The sequence below is a fragment of the Photinus pyralis genome, unplaced genomic scaffold (assembly GCF_008802855.1).
Source record: "Photinus pyralis isolate 1611_PpyrPB1 unplaced genomic scaffold, Ppyr1.3 Ppyr1.4_LG2, whole genome shotgun sequence".
Lineage (NCBI taxonomy): Eukaryota > Metazoa > Arthropoda > Insecta > Coleoptera > Lampyridae > Photinus > Photinus pyralis.
Genome location: NW_022170403.1, coordinates 45,359,920 through 45,381,932, shown reverse-complemented (window position 1 = coordinate 45,381,932; position 22,013 = coordinate 45,359,920). Strand labels below are relative to the sequence as shown.

The window sequence follows — 22,013 nt, the reverse complement described above, 5'->3', positions numbered from 1 at the left end:
ATGATTCTAATGTCCAGATAGTGGTAAAGATAGTGGTACTGATTAGGTGCATGACGAGGAACAAACTGGACGATCTTTGGTCGTTACGGATGACTTGGTGCAATAAATTAAAAAAAAAGTGAAAGAGAGAACAGACGCTTTACGAATTCATCGTTATTTGATGAGTTCCCTCAAATGCCAAGAAGTGTGATTTATGCCCCTAGCATTAAGAAAACGTATCACACCGCGTTCTTCACAGTTGGCGGCACTTGCAATCGGAGGAGGCATTTTAAACACTTGTAGAGAATGTGTAACACTATCAGGAGCATTTGTGCTGACATACCTGACAGAGATATACAGGGTGAGTTTTTTTTTTCATTTTAAGCATTAGGATCTCGGAAACCATAAGATATAAGGATTCGGTTAAATGAGGAAAGAGTTGTTGTTTTAAGAGCTTATTTAAGATATGCTTTTGTTTTTTGAAAAAAATCTAATAGTGATTTTTCATTTAACTCTTGTAGAATCGATATTATTAGAAATATAACAAAATGACACGAATAAAAGTTTTAGACATTTTAATGCTTAAGATGATGAACATACTAATTTATTTTTAAATCTTACAATTTTTGAGTTATAATACAAACTTTAATTTTTTTAAATGGTAGTCATAGTTGGATTTGACATTTTTAAAAAGGACAAATTTTTCTCTTTATAACGATATAGGCTTGCTAAATGTACTTTAATAAATAAACGCCCTGTAATAATTTTCGTATTATTTGAGAGGGAAGTACACAGAGTTGGCCATGGAAAACAATATCTAGTGAGATAGGTACTTTTCATTTACGGCGAAAATTGGACAGGCCAATGTTATCTTTTCTACTAAATGAACTTCAAGATATGTAGGATGGGTTAGATTTGGAAACACGACGTAATTTAAGCTTGTTTCAACACAACGGTGCTCCGCCGCACAACTAACTGCAAGTTAAATATTATAATAGCACAGATTAAATCTGTGATAATAGACGGTAATTAAGAGAACAAAAATGTTTCCCATGGCAAAATCTGTTTTTACTACTCTTAATAATACAAACTGTATTATGTTATGTTTATTTGTCAAAGTAAGTACAACGAACCTTATATCATTGTAAACAGAAAAAAATGCACTTTTTAAAAATGTCACAGCCAACTATGATTAGGTACCATTTAAAAAAAATGTAAGTTTGCGTTATAACTCGAAAATTATAAAAGAAGAATAAATATTAATAAATGTATCTTATTAAGCGGAAAAATCTACAATTTTTGTCCTTTACATATTTCTTTATTTCTAATACTAACGATTCTACAACAGTTAAATGAAAAATCACTAAATCTGTTTTTCGCTCATATCTAGTAAACTGTGGATTTTTTAAAAAAACAAAAGTATATCTTGAATAAGCTCTTAGAACCAGTAGCATATCCGAATGTAAACAGCTGATAACATTGGCGTCGCAAAAAGGGTCACAAAGTAATGAACGCAAGTGCAAACCATAATTGCAACAGTTTGAATTTTAAACAAGTTAAGGCGGGTCCACATCAAGCGCGCCGATCCGCGCCAAACGCTTGCGAACGTTGTGGCGTTTTCAATGTGGACGGGTTACCGCGCACAAACGCACAACAACAATCACAAACAAACGTTCGCAAACATTATCCACTTGTTGTTGGTACATCAAAGAAATTTGTTGTTTGTGCGCGTTCAATTTGGACGAGATGATCACCTATTTACGATTGAACAAACGCACAAAACTTGTGGAACCTTTCCGAACATAGCCAAACGTGCGCTCATTTGCTCTGTTCAGACAATTCTCCAAACATAACGAATTTTGTTCGCGAACGTTCGAAAACGTTTGGCACGGCACGGGGCGGATGGCGCGCTTGATGTGGACCCGCCTTTACAATATTAGATTCCGCCCCTAGTGGTTGATGGGAATTTAGTTCTCTGAATCATAAAACTTATGCAAATTATTACCGTTATGATTTATTGAATCAATAACAGATGAAAAGAACTTAACTTACCTAATTAACTTGCAGATGGGTTGCAATGAATTAAATTTCATTGTTCAAAGACAAAACCTGTCCTTTCGAAACTACATACCCTTACAAATGTCTAGCTCTTTTAGAATCAGACTAACACAAATTTATGTTTTGTTATTGCCTTTTTTGTGTAGGTGTGTAGGAACAACCTATGACCATAAATCATAACGAAAATTGATCCTGTAGTTGAAACTGCATACCTATACCACAGACATAGTTGTCTGTGCCTATACTACCTCTATACTGTTCTATTAAAAAAATGGTTCATATTAAGAGTGGGGTATGCACCCGTCGGGTGCTTCCATGGGTGGCGGATAGCGGGATGCCCACACAGACACCTGAATCAGCGTAAAGTGACTAATGTTGCGGTGTGGGTAGTGGCGATTATAAGTGAGTCGTCAGCCTTTGACCAACCTCCCAAGTCAAAGTATTACTGACCTTGCCGAGCACTGCGTGGCACTGCAGTGTCGATAACGATGCCCCTTGCATAAAAAGAGCTACCCAGGTCGGTACAAGGCCAATTGACTGGAAAGTTGCTGCCCAGGTGGTTACGGAATGATCTTAAAGATCGGCGGTCAACACGTTCATTTAAGAATGACGGACCGAATGGATATTCCCGGATCTTTTGTAGAAGAGCCTGTAGTCGCTATTCCTGCATTTGCTGCACCTTTAGGGTATAGTCTCGAAAGCTGGAGGCTGGAGAATAAGGTAAGAGTTGGTGTAATACATAGATACGTATTATAATCGTTTATTCTTAAAACGGAAAAAAAGCTGATGGAATGGTCGACTTAAGGCTTTGTCATTGATGGGTCAATCATAAGATGAATCCGCACTACGCTCGATAGCAAGGTCATCCTGAAATCGGGATAATGCACGGAGATTAGCTCCTCGGTCACCAGAGTGCAGACGCAGAGTGGTGTCTCCACTTTTGTGGTGATGTCTGATGTAACGGCTTAATTACATTTATAATAAGAGTCGAAGACCTCACTTGCATAAAATAAAATTGAACGTGAACCTCTACGTACCGCACTGGCAAAAATTCTAACATGACAATTAATTTATATTTCACCTCTTTATTTTGTGCATTGACTCTGAGCTTCATTCACCATTACATGAGCATGGGGGCATATACTCGGAAAAATATGTATTAGATAGATAGATGTACAGCAGAGCATAGTTTCCATACAATAGAAACTGATATTTTGTCTAAAAAATCTAGAAAACATGCGTCACTCAAAAGAGTTCATACTTTAAGAATTAATTGCAAAAATTAGGGAGCATTTTAAGTAATGTATGAGATCGGTAGCGTGAATACTTATATACCTATGTATATTTTGGTAATTCATGTGAAGCTCAAAAGTTTTCTTAACCGGCGTGGTGAATGAAGTAATAGAGAATGGGAATGAAATCCAAGTTTAATCGCAAACTATATTTTGAGTCGTGTGCGAAAACAAACACGCCAGCAGTACATATCGTATATTGATATACCGCAGAAGCGAGTAAATAAAAATTCCTTCCAGGTTTGTAACTCTGCTGTGTCTCATCTATAGTCCAATAACCCAACTTTTTAAATTAGTTGAACTGAATGGCGTTATTTATTTTGAAAATAGAGGTCGCGTTTAAGGATACTGAAGGTATTAAAATTAATGATAAAATATCCTTAAGCGTAAAATGCATTGAGGTGAGTTATATCCTGCCGTAGTTAATCTGTGTCATTACTTTTGTCGTACTATAATTGCACAGATGCACACGGACATACGTACAGACGGAAAAACAGACGCATAGACGGAGAGACAGACAGGTAGCAATGTAAAATTGTAAACTAACTCCAGAAATATAAAGCAAAAGTGTAAAATTAGGGTAGGTAATACATGAACTATAACATTTTAACGCATGTTTGCAAATTTATTTGTAAAAATTACCAAAGATCTAAGATCTAAGGGACTGCAGCGCATTTTTGTGGGGCAGATCGGTGTTTTATTAGTCAGGATTCGTGACAGCTCAAGTCCCCTCGCAACACGGTTCCAAAGCTGGAGAGTAGCCCTCGGAATTTCAGAGCATTAATTTTATCAGCTCAAACACTAGGTGTAAGAAGGACCAAATGCTTCTGGTAACTCGCGCTTTCCGCGAAAGTTACTGTAGGTACTCTATTTTTAATCGTATGATTTATGAGACAGGTAACAACATAAATTTAAATATGGTTCCACGCTTTGATTATAAGTCTATATTCAAAGCACGCTTTGATTCTATATTCAAAGGTTCCACGGAAATACATTATGATTCAATGTGTATCAAAAAGATACTAAAACACGAACCACCTCGTAATTTATCGTGACCTATACTCTTCACAACAAAACTCTAAAACAATAGGGAAGTTCGACATTTTTGGTATTTGTTTTATTTTAACTAAAATTGAGAAGTTGTTATTAAAAAACGAGCAAACAAAATTTGAGCGGAAAATATTGATATTTACGTCCCCTGAAAGCATTTCAAAATCAAGGGTCGGCCCGAAGGAAGAAAACGTACCTGTGCGCGAAACTAGACTATGCGTGACGTCAGTAGTCAGACACGTTTGCCGCCGCAGTGCCGGAGTTGGCAGAGTATACGAATTCACGTAAATTATATAGGACGAATTTATTTATTGTGTGCACAATGCTGCAAGATTATAAAAAAACTGTTTCGCGAAATTTACACCAATTTTTTTATCATTTTTGAATAACAAAATCTCGCCCATCCTCCTTGTTTCTAAGTATATATAACCATAGAGTAAAAAACAAACTGGAGTTTTTTTTTATATTTAATTCCGTAATTGCATTTACAATAGATCTTTTTCATTTTACTCCTTACGATTTAAAATAATTCTCATTCCGTCTTATTTTGTTGTTACTATTCTAATTACAAGTAATAATTTTAAGCTTACTCGCATGTTACTTTACGATTTCAGTCTTTGAGTGAAGCTACCTGACATTCGTTACTTTAAAAATACCCAAGAATGATCCCATTACACAAAATCTACTTTACGGGTACGGCGTTGGGACTATTCATTTGATGTTATGGGATTGAAACAGTAGAGGTAGCATATTACAGTTACATTTGATATTCACGTAAGTATAAATGATGAACCAGTGACTTAAAATGAAGTGTGATCTATATTAAATCGAATTCTTACAAGTAACTATTACCATATATCAAAAATACCTAAATACGTTTAAACATAATCCTAGAAGTTACAGGCCATAGAGCTATTTTTACAACTATTAATTGTTAGTCTAGATGATTCTTTCGAAAAATGTTGAATTCAGTGTCATACCTAATAAAAATGCTACATAGTTAATGGCTGAAATTATCACATTCTTGGTCTGACGTTAGGAGGACATTAAGTATTAACAACTTTAGTAATATTTCACAACTTAGTGTTCAAAAAAAGGAAGTGGTTTGTATTTAATAAATTAAACTACAAATAAGATTTTATTTCAGCCTAAACCGCTATACAACCGTGGATTATTCCATGAAGGAGCTTACTTACAACAGAAAATGCTATAGCATTTAATAAAATTGGTATATAAAAGCAACAGTTTAATTTCATAAATAACATATTATAACTAAGTAATTGTAACACACAGAAAATGATCTTTGAAGATGTTCGCAGGATACAATTTAGTACTTTCACCAATGTAACTTTAAAGGTACTAATTAAATACCAAGCATGTATAATTTTTCTGTTCTTGAAGTAGAAGTATAAATATAATACTACAATAGTCTCTTTGCAGTTTACAAATTGGTATCAAAAATCTGGGAAGCATCTCTAAAATCAAAGGGGATTGGATTCAATTGGTACCTGTAGTGAACAGTACTGAAGATGGAGCTGTATTTTACTATGCACGTATAGAACAGACGGTAGACACTAAGCTTATTTATAAAAATGTGATAAAGCGTTTTTGTTTCCCATTGCAGGAGTGAGTAATATCCTAAATGTACACTACTTTACATTCATTTATAGCGGACAATGTATGAATAACATGAGGTGGATGCATAAGAAATGTATTTACATTTGAATAAGCATGCAAAAAAACGAGAGGGTAAAAACTTATTTTGCAAATTACGAGTATTATGATATTACGCATAATTTGTTATCTCTGGCCTGCCATTCTATTCAATTAGAATGCTGCAATAAAACGATTTTTTTAGTTTACACAAGGAATACATTTTGAAAAAAAGTGTAACCGTGTAAACAGTACCTACTAATGGTTTGCAAGTGGAACGATATAGGTAGGTAATGAGTTATCTAATTTCCACTGTTCGCAGTTTTTTATTTATCGACTTTCATGTTTATTTATTTCCATTTGCGATATGTAAACTGCATCAGTTCTAGAAAAGAATGTATTTTATGTGTACTTCAATTTAATGAAATGTCAATCCACAGTAGCTTAGTTCAAGTTCGCAAGGACGTTTATTTATTGGTAACAAATTCTAATTCACAAAAACTGTTAGCCTAAGTATTCCAAATCTTAAATTATGGTGACCTAATCTTCACTGAAGATTTAAAGTTTCAAAAAGGTCAGTAATGAGTGGGGCGGCATATTACGGTAACAGATTATAAAATGTTTTAATAAAAGATTTATCAACGAATTGTTAAATTGAATGAAAATTAATTCACGCATTGTCCGTTATCATTAGAAGATTACCTTTAGATATGTAAAAATGCAACTCCCGATTTAGATCCGCAACGGTTGTTTACTTGTTACTTTTATACCCTGTTACAAAAGTTTTATAACGCAAGATGAGCTTACAAACTACAAGGAAATATTTACTTTACATTTTGGTTTCTACAAAGGTCGTTTTCTTCAACCCCTCGCTTTCCTCGCGTATCCAAGGCAGGTGCCTATTGGAACGCGAGGTGTGGCACTAAATCCACGTCCGCCTTTGGCGGAGGGATCCGGGATCGTCGTCGTTTTGGGGTCTCTGTCAAGACATCGCTTTCATCTCTGTATTTTTCCAGCGTTTACCGCGGGGATGTCCCGATTCGTCTTCTAAATTCGTGTAATACGTGTTGGTCGAGGTGGGGTTTGGACATCCAGGATGAAGGGCCATCTTTACTGTTCCTGCGAATTATGATACTTTTGTAAGAGCACGGCATTAATAAGTAATGTAAGTGAATAAAACGATCAGAAAAGAAAGTAAACTATTCTTTACCATTAAGATACTTACTACCTCCAACATTATAATCTGAACTTACCGTTACGAATGATGCGATGATGATCAGGTGATCCTGAGTACGATCGCCGCCCGCTAGTAACCACTTCTCTCCTGGTAAGCGTTCCTGGACCTACGTGAACAAATGGTAACCAGGAGAAGAATTGCTTGAAACCTCTTCGAAACCTGAAAAAAATACATCTTCCTGAACAAATTGTGGTTCTTTTTTGTTTTAACTGTAGCTTACATGTCTAGACACAAAGTTAACAAACAAACTTTAAAAGGTTGCCTTATTCGGAAAAGGTATTGAAAATGCAGGAAGTCCGCGTCTCAAGATATTGAAGGTCAAAAAAGGTTTCAAAAATCGGGTTTCTGCAAATATCTCGTTTCCTGTGATTTTAATGTCATTTGCATTTTTTATAAGAATTGTCGAAAATAAAATTCTCTACAACCTTTGTCCCAAGTATCTGTTTACATACCATTTTTGAGAGGAGGAGAGCGCGTCGTACTTATAGCGATTTACAGCATAATGCAATGTCAACTGTAAGTTCTGGTAAATAATATGCCGTATAAAGGTTATAAATAATTTAAATATACTTTGTGTAAACTGCAGACGTTTCTATTTAGCATCAGCACCTTTAATAACTGTCATGAAAATTTCAAATTATTTTATAATATAATTTTATTATGGTATAAATGTGGTTGTTATTTGAAATTGAACACACATCGATCGAACGATTAAAGTTAAAAAAGTTAGATTCCTTGGAAGTAATTGAGGGTTGTTATTCTAAGTTTTTCTCCTGTGAGTGCGATGAGAGTTCGTTATCGCTGCGTAAATTTACCTACTTAAATGTCAAGATAAGCAGATGTTTTTCGCCGAAGTAAACACAGGTGCTCTGGTGCTCATTTATTCAAAGACGCGCATTAATTTTGATAAAGCAGTAGAGTCAGAAGGAGTAGAAGGAAAGAGTGGGACATGAAACGAGACTCTTTGGTTTGATGGGCGTTTCACGAGTAAAGCAGTCAGTCTTGTTTAATTGAAAAGTTGCAGTAGAAGAAAGTTGATTGTGTGCGAGATTTGTTTCAAGTCGTCGTGATAAAAGTTTTGTTTCGAATTAATCTTCAGTGGTGCATCACGTATATTTAAAGAAAAAGTTTGTGTGTTCTATCGTTCAAGTAGTTATCGCTTATATGAAACCGACCTCCTTCTTCAAACTACCTACCTGTTAAAGAGTTTCTCAAATTAATAAAATTTAAGTCTGGTAACTTTTCTAATGGCGGATGCCGGAGCCGGACGTGCCTTGAGAAAATTTTATAGTCAACATTTTCAGGGAAAAGATTTTGTTATTTCACGGAAAAGATTTTGTTAGTGCCTAGTTGAGCTAGCTGGACAGGTGCTTATGTGGGTGGGGTGGGTTGCATTGTTTATTAATTAATACGTCATATTTAATAATATTTTTCATTTAGGTATCAGCTGGTTACTTTTCAACTCTTCCTACCGTTTCTTTCTCAAGCTACTTTATTTCGGGGTGGTTCTTCTTACATAAAACAATTTTTGTTGGGCTCCGGCTAGTATTCAGGTGATTGTCCTTTTCTGGCCTCGAGGAAATAGGAAAGGATACATGAATAAAAATCAATAATCTTTATTAAAACCTATTACGTTCTTATTTCCTTAGGAATTTGCCTTTAATGTGTAAGTAACACATGTTAAGAGAAATGGGGATTGAGGCGGCACATTCCTGTAAGAGCAGGGTTAACTCATTCATTCACAAAACTTCACTGCATAAAAAGGAAAATTTTTCTTTATTATGTTAGTTGAAATCAAACTGTTTATCCTAGAACCGCCGAACAGAAAGAAACTTAATTTTTTGGCTCAGAAAATTAATATATAAATCGAAAAATCGAAAATCAAAACAAACTGCTGTAAGTGCGCGTCGTAACGCTTCTCAGGCATGCATAATGAAAATTAGAACTGTTACTTAATGTATATTACGTAACAGGTTAAAGGTCAAACGCGAAATGTTAATTTAGTAGGTTGTCCGCGCTGCCTAATGAATGAAGTAACGTCAGATTTTGTTGTTGTAGCCTTCCTTCTCTAAGGTTGTAGCCGTTGTAGGTTATGTTTCACATTTTGTAAACTTCTTTCAACAGAGTTACTCATAATTTGTTTAAACATTGCCATTTGTATGAGAATGGAATGAGCGCACTTAAAATCAGCGTGTGAAATGTAAAACAGACGCAATCCATGGAGCCTGTATGTAATTTATTAGCCGTGTCCAATTATTTTTCATAATCGTAATGGGCTACTCAAGATTGGTTTGAAGCTGCCTTTAGTTAATTAAGCAAACTCTGTTGCTACTATTTTGTATATTAGAAAACTACAATAAGTACTCGAAGAATTAATGGATGGTGCCAATTACGACTTGCATGGAACACGAAATAGTGCACTTTAGAATACTGGGTAGTCCGATGCTTCCTTCCCGGGAAAACTCGTTAAAAGAACGCAGCGTTTTGAAGGCCTTAGTATTATCGATAGTTAGGTACCTAATACATTGGCAACTGCAACAATATAGAAATCGTTCAAAACTGTGATGAAAAAGAGCACAAACACCACCTGAGCTAGTTAGGTAGTAATCTTCAACTTCAACACTTGTATCTTGTATCCTATTGGCTATTGCATCTATGGTGCTGAAATGAAACTCACATTGCAGTAAGGAATAGGGATGTCAAAACCCCCACTTCCAATCTATAAAGTAAAAAGTATTTATAAAATTCTTGCTTGCTGGCGTGCATTCATGAAATATAAGTGACGTTACGTTGTATTTTGTATTCCTTTTAAATAGACCATGACATTTGACACTTGACAGTTCTAATTTTTAGTTCGAATACTTAGAACCAAATCAATCGTAATCTATCAATCTTTTATCAATTATATTCAAGTCGTAGAAAAAGTATAGTACATAATTCGAGTGCTAATGCCTATTACGCACTCGATTTTATTACAACACTCGTGCGAAATAGGCTTCTTAGCACACTTATTATGCAATATACTATTAATACATAGGCACTTGGAATACAAGCAAATCTAACACCGGTCTTAACTATTAATGAAACTAAAACTCTAATACCGGTTTCAAAATTACTGTTTACGCATGCTGTATGTTTTATTTATGAAGTCATTCAAGAAAATTTCTAATGTGGACAATGCGCAATGCTATTTACGAAAGCATTTAAAAGCGTTTCATGAAGAGGATGGGACTGCATTAACAATTAGGAGGAAACTACGCTTTCGTCATTTATGTTTTCATAGGGACTTTCTATCTTGTTTCTTTAGACTTGTGCTGGTACCTTAAAACGACATGCGTTAATCCAAATTTTTGACACTGCGCATGCGCAAAACCAAAATATCGATATGCACGGAATCCTTGGACTAAGCCCTTTCTAATGAGTCCTATATCGTCAAAATCGGTTCAGTGGTTTAGAAGGAGTACGTGTGACGGACGGACGGACGGACCGACGGACATCAAAGTGCAGCCAATATCGATTTTTTACTTTGAAGAAAATACGCTAACAACTTTTGTCCTTTACTAAGGGTACTTCTCTTTTCAGGGAATCCCAGCCTTAATACAGGAAACTGGCAACGGGTCGTAAATTACAGCGCCACGACGCGACGTTGCGGTAAGAAGTGTCAACAGTAAGTCATACTTGGTTTAAACTTTATTGATCGTTTTACGTGCTTTGTGATAGTCATTGTTATGGATAAATTGATAATATTGAGGTATTTAGTAATATCACATATCTTAGTGATATGATAAATAATAAAATAACCTTGTTTATATAATTAATTTGCTCCTTAATTGTTCGTCATTCCGCACCGAGTCGTGTAGATGGCGCTCTTTTCCGTGTCTCGCGTTACGCAAATGCAAATGGTAGCGAGTTTCCTGTAGTAATATATTAAGGTAGGTAACGGGCGATCAAAAATGGGTTGCTGTCGAGTCGCCTTTGGAAGTTCAAGTTAAATACGATTTACCATGTAAACAAAAGTTCCAAAGGTGACTCGACAGCAACTCATTTTTGATCGCACAGTATTTGGTTGTATCTCATCTTTCGATAGTATAATTTGGGCTGTGATGTAGCAGTTAGATTCGTTATTCAATGATTTGAGAAATATACACTGACGGTTGTTATCATTTTCACGCTCAGGAATCGATGAACTTGAATAGCCAAGGTAGCTGACTACCAATTTGAATTGGCACCGTGTGATTTCTCCGCATCTTTGGAAATTTTTGTATTGCTCTCTTTATGGCATATTTTATATACAAGATGTGTGAGAAATAAAGGCTATTATTATTACTATTATTATTATGGTCGGTGTTTCTTGTGAGAACTCAGGTCTAGCCTGGTTAACTAATCGCACGGATTAAAATCAAGTAACGATTAGTGTCTGTGTCTGTGTCTGGTGAAGTTATGTAGGGTCCTTAAAAAAAAAACTCACACACGTACATTGGACATCTAGGGATAGTATGTAATTCGTACTTACCAACACACCTATTGATGGGCACAATAGCCAACGCTATCAGGAAAGAGGAAAACAAAACAAAACAAAAAAAATCATTATAATAATTCCTGTAATTTTATTAAATGGATTTTATTGTGTAAGTGTTTCTTTGGCTTTGCGTTTGGGTTGAATACGAGTGGGTTGTGATAACGTGGTGTGTTTCTGTGAAGAAGGAGTTTTGTGTTTTTTAATTGTATTTATGGTGTTTCTTTGTTCTTGAGGTCGTATTTGTGAGGTTGCTTGGGTTTTTGGTGGAGATATTGCAGTATTTTGTGAGCCTGTGGTGCTGTTAAGGTTTTTGCGCTTCGGTTGTATACGAGTGGGTTGTTTCTGAGAAGAAGGAGTATAGATATATAGATGAACGGGAAACAAACCCAATTAAATTGAATAATAACAAAATTGATCAATACATCAAAGAAAAAGATTGGAGCACAGTAATCAGTACTGACGTTAACTCATTTACAGCTAATATAATTACTGAAATGCATGAGATATATAATAATTCTTCGAAAATTAATATACAGAGAGCCGTAAAATTTAACAAAAGAAATAAAAAACATTGGGTAACGGACGATTTGTACTATAAAATGAAGGAAAGGGATCGTATTTTTAAACGATGGAAAGCCAACCCTAATAACACAAATTATCTCAATTCCTATAAACGTATGCGCAACAATTTAAATAATGAGATAAGAAACAGAAAGAAAGAATTTTTTGATTCGAATTTTGAAAAATTCTCTAAAGATCCCCAAATGTTGTGGAATCAGATAAATAATATACTATATAGAAAGGAGACCAAGAAGGTAGATGATAAAATAATGGGTACATTAGGAAAAAAACAAAACATCAGAAGTATTGTCAACAATTTTTCTGATATCTTCACAAACCAAGTTAGGAATTTATCGAAACAATGCAGTCATAACGTAAATATAGTTTTCACTAAACCGGAATCTAACTCGAACTTTTATATACCCTATTCTTCCGAACAACTCATCGTTGAAATTATCGATAAACTTAAAGTGTATAAATCACCTGGACATGATAATATTAGAGCTAGAGATGTTAAAACAAACAAAGTAATTTTTAGTAACTTAATATCAAAACTTTTAAACGGTTCGTTGAGAAGTGGTCAATTTCCTGATGAACTAAAAATTTCGGTAATGCGGCCAATCTTTAAAAAAGGTGATCCCTGCGATATGAACAATTATCGACCGATCAGCATCTTAACCTGTGATAGAGAAAGTGCTTGAAATGTACGTAGTGCGTCATCTTAAAAATTATTTGCGCGACAATAAAATCATACATAAGTATCAGCATAGTGTAACTGTAAAGAATTCTATTCTTTACACTAAGGTATCAGTATGGTTTCCAGGAAGTAAAAAGCACCGAACACGTCTTAACCGAACTTAATAATTACATAAACATTAATCTTAACAAATGTAAATATACAATTGGTGTTTTTATCGACTTTTGTAAGGCATTCGACACGGTGGACCACAAGGTTTTGGCAGACGCTCTCCGAAACGTTGGAATTCGTGGAAAGGAGTTAAGGTGGTTCCAGGAGTATCAGAAGAACAGACATTACGTGGTCAAAGTGAAAGACGAGGTGAGTGATCTAAAAACTTCTGACTTTGGTGTACCTCAAGGTAGTCATTTAGGACCTTTGCTGTTTTTAATTTACGTTAATGACAATTTCAATGTGATTCTAAGGTGTCAACTTTATATGTTTGCTGATGATGCCGTATTACTGTATTCTCATAGTCGTCTAGATATATGTGAATCTATATTACAATCTGAATTAGATAACATCATAAATTGGACACATGGCAGGAATTTAGTTATAAATACTGCTAAAACCGTATCCATGCTGTTCAAAACACCACATATGAACCCGAAAAGGGCGATTGATATAAATTTGCAAACTTGTAATAGCTTAAGCAGAATTAAACAAGTTCACGAAACAGTTTACTTAGGAATAAATTTAGATTCGCATTTAACTTTTTGTAAGCACATTAGTCAAATTTATACGAAACTTAAAAAGGTTACTGGATGTATTTATGCTTTAAAAGACTGTATTCACAACAATGCTAAAATTATCTTGTACAAAACACTTTTTGAGTCGATATTAAGATATGGTGTAAGACTTTGGGGATGCGCGGATCTGGTGCATATTACAAAATTAAATAAGATTCAATTCAAAATTTTAAAATTACTGCATGGTGTAAACTGTGACAATAATGATCTGTTAGTATTTACAGATACACTCACACCTTTAGGGTTTTATAAATATTACAATGTAATGGATCACTACGATGATTTTATATATAGAGAGTACGTTAATCATACTCACCTTACCCGGCAACGATCCTATATATTGCCACCCTTTTATAATAAATATGGAAGTCGAACTTTAAATTATATTGTGCCTAAACTGTATAATGAATTGGACATTGTTGATGTGGACAGTAAGTCAGTTTTTGCAAAGAAATTAAAGTGTACTATAGCTAAAATGTAGTTTTCAATGTTTTTTGTGTTATGTATTTCAAAAGAAGTGGTAATTTGTTCTTGTTCATTTCTATTTATAGGTATACTTTTTTTTTTTTAATGGTTGACTGCACTTCCCCACGCAGCGCACGCACTTTATTTATGAATGATTTGTTGTTTTTCTTTTAACTGCATCTAATGTCATATCGGTACCCACCGATAAGTCGTTGACTTGGTGGGACCGTCAATTATGTTTTATTTTTTTTGTAAAAATAAATGAAAATGAAAAATGAAATTATTATTATTATTATTATTATTTTTTTTTTATATTTACACTTATTACTATCCCCACATGGACATTTTCGACAACTTAGATCATTGAATGTCCATTGATTTGTTTTCGGGGGTCAGATTTCTCGTGCAATGTTTATAGTCTCTAGGTATTTAATTACTTTTTCAAACGTACTTTTATTTACTAACTCGTCGAGTCCACCGCCCACGTCACAGTCCTGTCTATACGTTTGCAGAGCTTGACATTCTTGTAGGACATGTCATACACTTAATAGCTCACCACATTGTGGACACTGAGGACGATTCCTTCCTAATAATAAGTGTGAGTGTGTTATATTCTCGTATGTCCAATTGCTAGTCTTGTCCAAATAATTTGGTCTCTTTTACGCAAGTGCTCGTTTCTAGGGATGTTGGTCACATCTGGAACTATTTCTTTCATTTGGCTGTTGCTATCTTCCCATAGGTTTTGCCATTTAGCTTTGATTTTACGCTTTATACTAGTTATTACATCGTCTATTAGGTATATTTTTTCGATTGTTCCTAGTTTATTATTTTGTTTTGAAGCAGCTTGGATAGGTTGTTCTACCACCTTCATTTCATATGTGTTTAGTTGCATTGGCGTGTACAGCATCTTTATTCTAATATCTTTATTTTTCAGATTCGTTATCTTTTCTAGTATCGCAAGAACAAGTGCGTTCGTTGGTAAAGTTTGGGATAGCTGTTTTATTCCGCTTTCATAGGTAGAGCATATAATATATTTTCCTTTATATTATTATGGTCGGTGTTTCTTGTGAGAACTCAGGTCTAGCCTGGTTAACTAATCGCACGGATTAAAATCAAGTAACGATTAGTGTCTGTGTCTGTGTCGAGTGAAGTTATGTAGGGTCCTTAAAAAAAAAATTATTATTATTATTATTATTATTAATATTTCCTTGTTCAAGATCGACAATTTTCAATAACTATTTTTGCTTGTAGAGTAGGTAGGTATTATTCAAAAGCTGTCACATATTATTAAATTTTTACCAATCAATCAAGTACAACATTTTCAGAGCTAACGGTGGATATTAGCATAGCATAGGTGAGCGAATTAACCTCATAAAGGAATTAGAACAGAAATTTTGCTATCAGATGTGTAATATAAGGACCCTTAAATCGCTTTATTGCACTATACGCGCGGAACTATGTGCCACAACCCGTAATACCACAGTTTGTCTCTTGTACTTATATAGTTCGTTTACTTTTAATACCTGTTTTAATTGTGTTACTGAAATATGCACACGTAAAACGATTAAAGCATATACGATGCGATAAAATTGCAATAGTTTTATTCCTATACTTATATGTTGATAAACTGAAATTTGTAAGGGTAGTGTGGCAAAACTATGAATTTTAAAAAATACAGAATTAAATTTTAATTTGACAGTAAGTACTCCAGTTAGGACATTTAATGTCATTGCGCAGGTTGTTAGATTGTTCGACTTTGCGAATAGTGTCCTTGCGTTAAGGATTAGATTAATTTTTACGTTGAAAGCTTAACAGCCATTAGGCATTTTCTATAAGAAATAATTTTTATTTTGAAGTAGATAAGCTGGTGTTAGGTAAGGGAGTAGTTTTGGTTGCTTTTCGTTCTCCCAATATATTTTAGGTTTTTTCAATATTAAATTTATCCAAACAACGCGCAGTTTATTTCGTCATCTAATTCGGATCCACAAGAAGCATCGTAAAATCTGGCACCCAACGGGGCAAATTAGAGACTGAAGACCGATAACAACGAAGGTAAAGAAAAGGAATGCCGATGGATCGTACACCCCTTAATGAAGAGGCTTCGAGCGAATATTATTTACGAAGTAAAGTTCGACAGGGTGCTATACCAAAACATTACGATACGGCTACAGGTGGCATATCACCGAGTCAAGAGGTCGAGAGGTCAACACCAACGACGAGTTACAGTAGAGGAGGCCAGCATAACTTATCATCAGTTCCAGTCAATAAACCGGAAAGCGTTCCCGTATGGAGTAGTGAAAAATCCGCTACAGAAATGTCAATTCCACAATTTTTTCATAATTACGTAGCGGGACGGCGGCAGAGTAAAGAAACGGACGAGGCGGCGCGGTTGGCTGCGGCAATAATTCAAGATCGGATGGAGGAAGCCAACAACAAAAAGTACCAAGGGGCTGCTGATGACAAGGATGAGTGTTGGGGCGAGAAAAATGTGGGTGCAGATGGACGGGGTCCGGATAGGATAGAAGAAGACCAAAATGCAAGGACGAAGATCGAAGGTTCATCACATAATCAGTTGCGAGATCAACAAAAATATGGCAACAGTAATGTAGAAAACAAAAGTTTAAGTCTAATTCGGATCCACAAGAAGCATCGTAACAGTAGACATAATAGATCAATAAGAAGATACAAACTCTATACTTACATCTATAAATCGAAGCTGATGCTAAATTGATCCATATAGAGGTATTAATACAGGGTCGCTGATAAGTCTGGAAACGGTCGATCACCGGTCTACGGCATTTTTGCGCATGGGACATATACCTCATTTTTATTGCTTATATAGCCACAAATAAGAATTGGAACGAAAAAAGGTTATGTACTTATTTGTTTTTGTGTGAAAAAAATGCAAAAAACCAAATAAATAAAAATACCTAAAATCTGTACTTACATACGACTGATTTATTAAAAAGGGGACAGTTTTATTGTTTCTGTCATATTCAACAAAAATATGATCTTCCATCATACTTCCAGCGTACTGGCTTTAGTAACGTGCCCAAATTCCATTATGTCTTGATGAAAGTATTCCCCTTGTTCTTCCGAATAAGCCCCCATATATCCTTAAATTGATGTAAATGAGAATGTAACCTGTGCATCTTTAGAGACATTCTATATCCGATGATGCAAAACCAAATCATGTCAGCTCGTCATAATTTTTAGTGGGAGCGGCCCGTGAAAACAAACGGCATTTCGTATTAAAATTGTGCCTCTTGGAACACATGTTCTCTAGACCTATTGGAGTGATTTGCGTCGCAGAGCCGGAAGTTCCGTCCCTTAGGATTGAAAATGGCGCCAATTTTCAAAATTGAGACGAATTTCAGGAAATATCTGTTTTTAGAGCGATTTTAGGGTGACGTTTACGAGGTTTCTAAGGGTGAAAACGACAAAAACAATATAAGCTAATTTCTGTGTGGGAAGCATGATTGTATGATATCTTTAACGTCCGACAGGATTCGAAAGTTTGACCGATTTTCCTGGTTAAGGTGGCGTTTTTGAGATTCTTTTGGGTGAAGATGACCAAAAAAAAACCCATTAAAGACCTTTTTCTACAATCGATATCCAAAGTAGGCATTTGCGCTCCTATTTGACAACGCAAACGTCATATTTTTCGAGGAATGTCAATTTGTCGCTTATAAGCAAAATTTAAAAAAACGCTCGCTCTCCAAATTATAAACTATAAATCAAATATACATTGCTCAGAGTATCCAATGACAACGAGTAAATGAGATCTTTCATTTGGGCATAAGATTATAGTTATTTATGGTATAAGTGTGTTATATTACAAATAAGTCACGCGAGAAAAAAGTAAGCCCACGAGGCCGTCAGGCCGAGTGGGGTTATTTTCTCAAGTGACTTATTTGTAATTAACACACGTGCACCATACAAAACTGTATCCAACACCTCCTCAAGCTGGTTTAAAACGTGGAAATCTTAAAAACTGCGTGTTCCGCGAAAAGCTAGAGTGCATGGAATACAAAAGCAATAATTCGTTGCTATGGGAATAATAAACAACAAAAAATTTAGTCAGAAAATTTATATGGATTTACTTATGGTTCCTGTACTTTATCTTGCTAGTGAGTTATTTTACGTCCATAACTCATTAGTGGGTTATATTATACCTTACTCGTTTAATTTCGTCATGATAATGATTGGATAACATAGAGGTGTTGGATAAAAATAATAATCTGTATTTGAGTGAAAAATTTAAATTTTTGGAAATATGTGAACTGCTCGATTGTAGAAAAAATCTTGTGTGTAATTCGAGCGCAAATTGATTGTAGATTTCAAGAGATTAGCGCTGCAAATGTCTCTTTCAATCGACAATATCTCATTTTGCGCTCTTAATACACAAATAGCTATTTTTGATGAATTTTTAAGTATTTTGAATAAACAGGTCGAGGTAGGTACTCTAAGTGCAAAGGTGAAACTTATTCATTGAATTCAGTTTTTAACTAAAAATTGTTGATTATTGAAACGTATTTACAAGTAAAAAGTCAAAGTCATCAAAGGGGAATGCCTCATCATCGCTTAGATCTCCTGTTGCAGTCGAGATATAAAAAAAATTTAGTTAAGATCATTAAAAATAAAACTCTGACAGTCACGTTTATAAAATAAGCATGTACATATATACTCGGCTTCGATTTTTACAGTGTTCTTGACAGTTAGAACACTGTAGGGTGCAGGGAAGGCTGTTTCGCAAGCATGAACACCTTACGGTCTCACAAGTTCCATTGCAGTCGCATTTCCCTAGGATTGTGAGCTCCTTTCATATTTGCACCTATTTGGTCCAGTTTGGTTCCCAGCCCACTTTGCCTCGTGTCCATCTCCACGTTGACGGATGTGGAGGGCATTCAGTAGGATAGAAGCAGTGCCCCCACAACACATGACCTGCTTGATTGGGGACAGGAACTGCAGTAATTTATGTTGGTACAAAATAAATATTTTCCCACATTAGTAGTGGATTTCTCCGGAGCTTCGGGGTCATAGAGAACGGTAGTAAATTCTTCCAAAGTTTTAATTGTTTTTTTTTCTGTTATTCCTCTTTGTGAATTGGAGAGTTCAAGTAAAGCTGGTGTCACGTCCGGGCGTTTCATCCAAGTCATAAACGCCTTCTTGTTTCCAATAGAATTGAAGCAGGGCGTTGTGGCACAACCTGTGTAACAATGAAAGCCCCGTAGGAATTGTGAATTTTCTTCTCCAAGTGCTAATACAATCAAATGGGTCGCTATATATCGACGCTTGGCCCCAACACCTTACAGATATCTTTCTTTCAGTCCGAGTTCATTCAGAAAAAAAAAACAAAATATATATGACCATCAGAACGTCAGTATCTCAAGACTGGACGAGGATGTTCTGGGCTCCATGCTCCACCATATCTTTCGCATGGAGGATGATTCGCCCCTCCGGCTCTTCTTGCGTAACTTGTATCCCATCAAAAGGGAAAGCGTTCTCAATCGTAGGAAAATGCGGCTGCAAGTCAACTTGTGAGACCATGAGGTGCTCATGCTTACGAAACAGCCTTCCCTGCACCCTACAGAGTTCTAACTGCTAAGAACACTGCAAAAATCGCAGCCGAGTATATTGTACATGCTTATTATAAACATGACTGTCAGCGTTTTATTTCTAATGATTTTAACTAAATATTTTTTATAACTCGACTGCAACAGGAGATCTGAGCGATGATGAGGCATTTCCCTTTGATGACTGATGACTTTTTACTTGTAAATACGTTTCAATAATCAACAATTTTTAGTTAAAAACAGGATTCAATGAATAAGTTTCAGTTTTGCACTTAGTTAACCTCGATCTGTTTATTCAAAATACATAAAAATTCATAAAAAAGGCCTTTAATGGGTCTTTTTTTGGTAATCTTCACCCAAAAGAATCTCAGAAACGCCACCTTAACTACGAAAATCGGTCAAAACTTTTGAATCTTGTCGGACGTTAAAGATATCATACAATTGGCCTATACATGATAAATGAAACATGCTTCCCATACAGAAATTATCTTTGGATATTATTTTTGTCATATTCACCGTCGGAAACCTCGTAAACGTCACCCCAAACGTAAAAATCGCTCTTAAAACATATATTTCCTGAAATTTTAAAAATTGGCGCCATTTTCAATCCTATGGGACGGAACTTCCGGCTCTGCGACTCAAATCACTCCAATAGGTCTAGGGAACATGTGTTCCAAGTGGCACAATTTTAATACGAAACGCCGAATAATACCAATATTTATCACGAGCCGCTCCCACTATTTCAGCTCTATGGTTTCCCAGGAAACACTGAACGGGAAGCCATGGACTATTGCCATAAAACTGTTTCAGGATTGTTATCCTCTTTGCAAACTGACCGGGGGGTAAAATATCACACCCCATATTTGTTTTTATTTGAGGGAAAATAAAGATTCCAGCTTTAATTTTCGCCCCTGAAAGCTTTTAACCAAATCGCTATAACTTTGGTAAAAGCAAATATTTTCGATGTCCAATCGCACTTGACCGGTGATCGGGGAAATTGTACAAAGGTATCGTAAAAAGTTTTATACAATGGTTTTAGGGTTCTTCAATGTCTAATAGGCAGTAATAATTTTAATTATACAGGGTTGGTCATAAAGTCGCAGCACAAGACAAAATGTCCATGAACTTGGCAGGCCTACTATAGCAGACCATGGTTCTGCTTACTCATATCGTTAGTGTTCCCTTAGTGCACGTTAGTGCCGCTGAGGAAATTGTTAGTGCACAAAAGGGAACTTACTATTTTAAAAAAATATTTGTGGGCCTGCTAACTTCATGCCAACAGACCCATTTAAGAAAATCGATGCAATCTTTACACTAGTTAAACTAGCAGCGTTAGTGCCACCAATATAAACGTTAGTGCTCAAAGTGTAACAGCTCAAAACGTTGTAAAAAGGGGTCTGCTAACTTCATGCAGCAGACCCACATTTGTCAAATTGGCCCTGTCCTAATGCGAATTTGAAGCAGCTTGTTAGTGCTCGTTCGTGCTTCACATGCGAACGTTAGTGCTGCAAGGAATCCGCACGAAAAAGGTACCAAACCACCTCAAAATTAAACGTGGCTTATTGGGACCTGCCAACTTCATACCGGTATACCAACGAAATCCGTTTGGTTTTCTACTTTAATCGATCAATCAGTATTAGTGATCGTTAGTGTCGCAAAAAAAGCGTTAGTGCTCAAAGTGCAACAGCTCAAGATGTGAAAATATGAGTTTGCTTTGTGAAAAACTAACGAGTAAATTAGTGATGTCTTTATTAGCTCTGGTTTCTATTTCTATTTTCATATTTTGCATTTTATAATATGCGGTTCAAACCTTTGGTATGATTTGGGTTGTTGGTCTACCGGCGTGAAGTTGGCAGGTCCCAATAAGGCACGTTTCATTTTGAGGTGGTTTGGTACCTTTTTGATGCGGATCCCTTGCAGCACTAACGTTCGAATGTGAAGCACTAACGAGCCGCTTCAAATTCGCATTAGGACAGGACCAATTTGACAAATGTGCGTCTGCTGCATGAAATTAGCAGACCCCTTTTTACAACGTTTTGAGCTGGTACACTTTGAGCACTAACGTTTATATTGGCGGCACTAACGAGCACTAATACTTACCGGTCGATTAAAGTAGAAAATCAAACGGATTTTGGTCG

General features: G+C 35.6%; 1 protein-coding gene and 1 long non-coding RNA gene across 2 annotated transcripts in view; one reads left to right on the top strand and one right to left on the bottom strand.

The window, feature by feature from the left end:
• The first annotated feature begins 118 nt into the window (after positions 1-118).
• On the top strand, positions 119-5,908 carry LOC116162889. The gene is made up of 3 exons (XR_004143640.1): positions 119-340; positions 5,527-5,735; positions 5,820-5,908. It is a non-coding gene; the product is annotated as an uncharacterized LOC116162889 (long non-coding RNA).
• The window catches only part of LOC116162888 (tachykinin-like peptides receptor 99D), a gene marked incomplete at its 5' end in the record, with an annotated part of 78,793 nt that continues 61,107 nt past the window's right edge, over positions 4,328-22,013 (bottom strand). Inside the window, 2 exon segments of the mRNA XM_031476649.1 lie at positions 4,328-7,151; positions 7,286-7,428. Of these exon segments, the coding sequence (XP_031332509.1) occupies positions 7,015-7,151; positions 7,286-7,428 (280 nt within the window).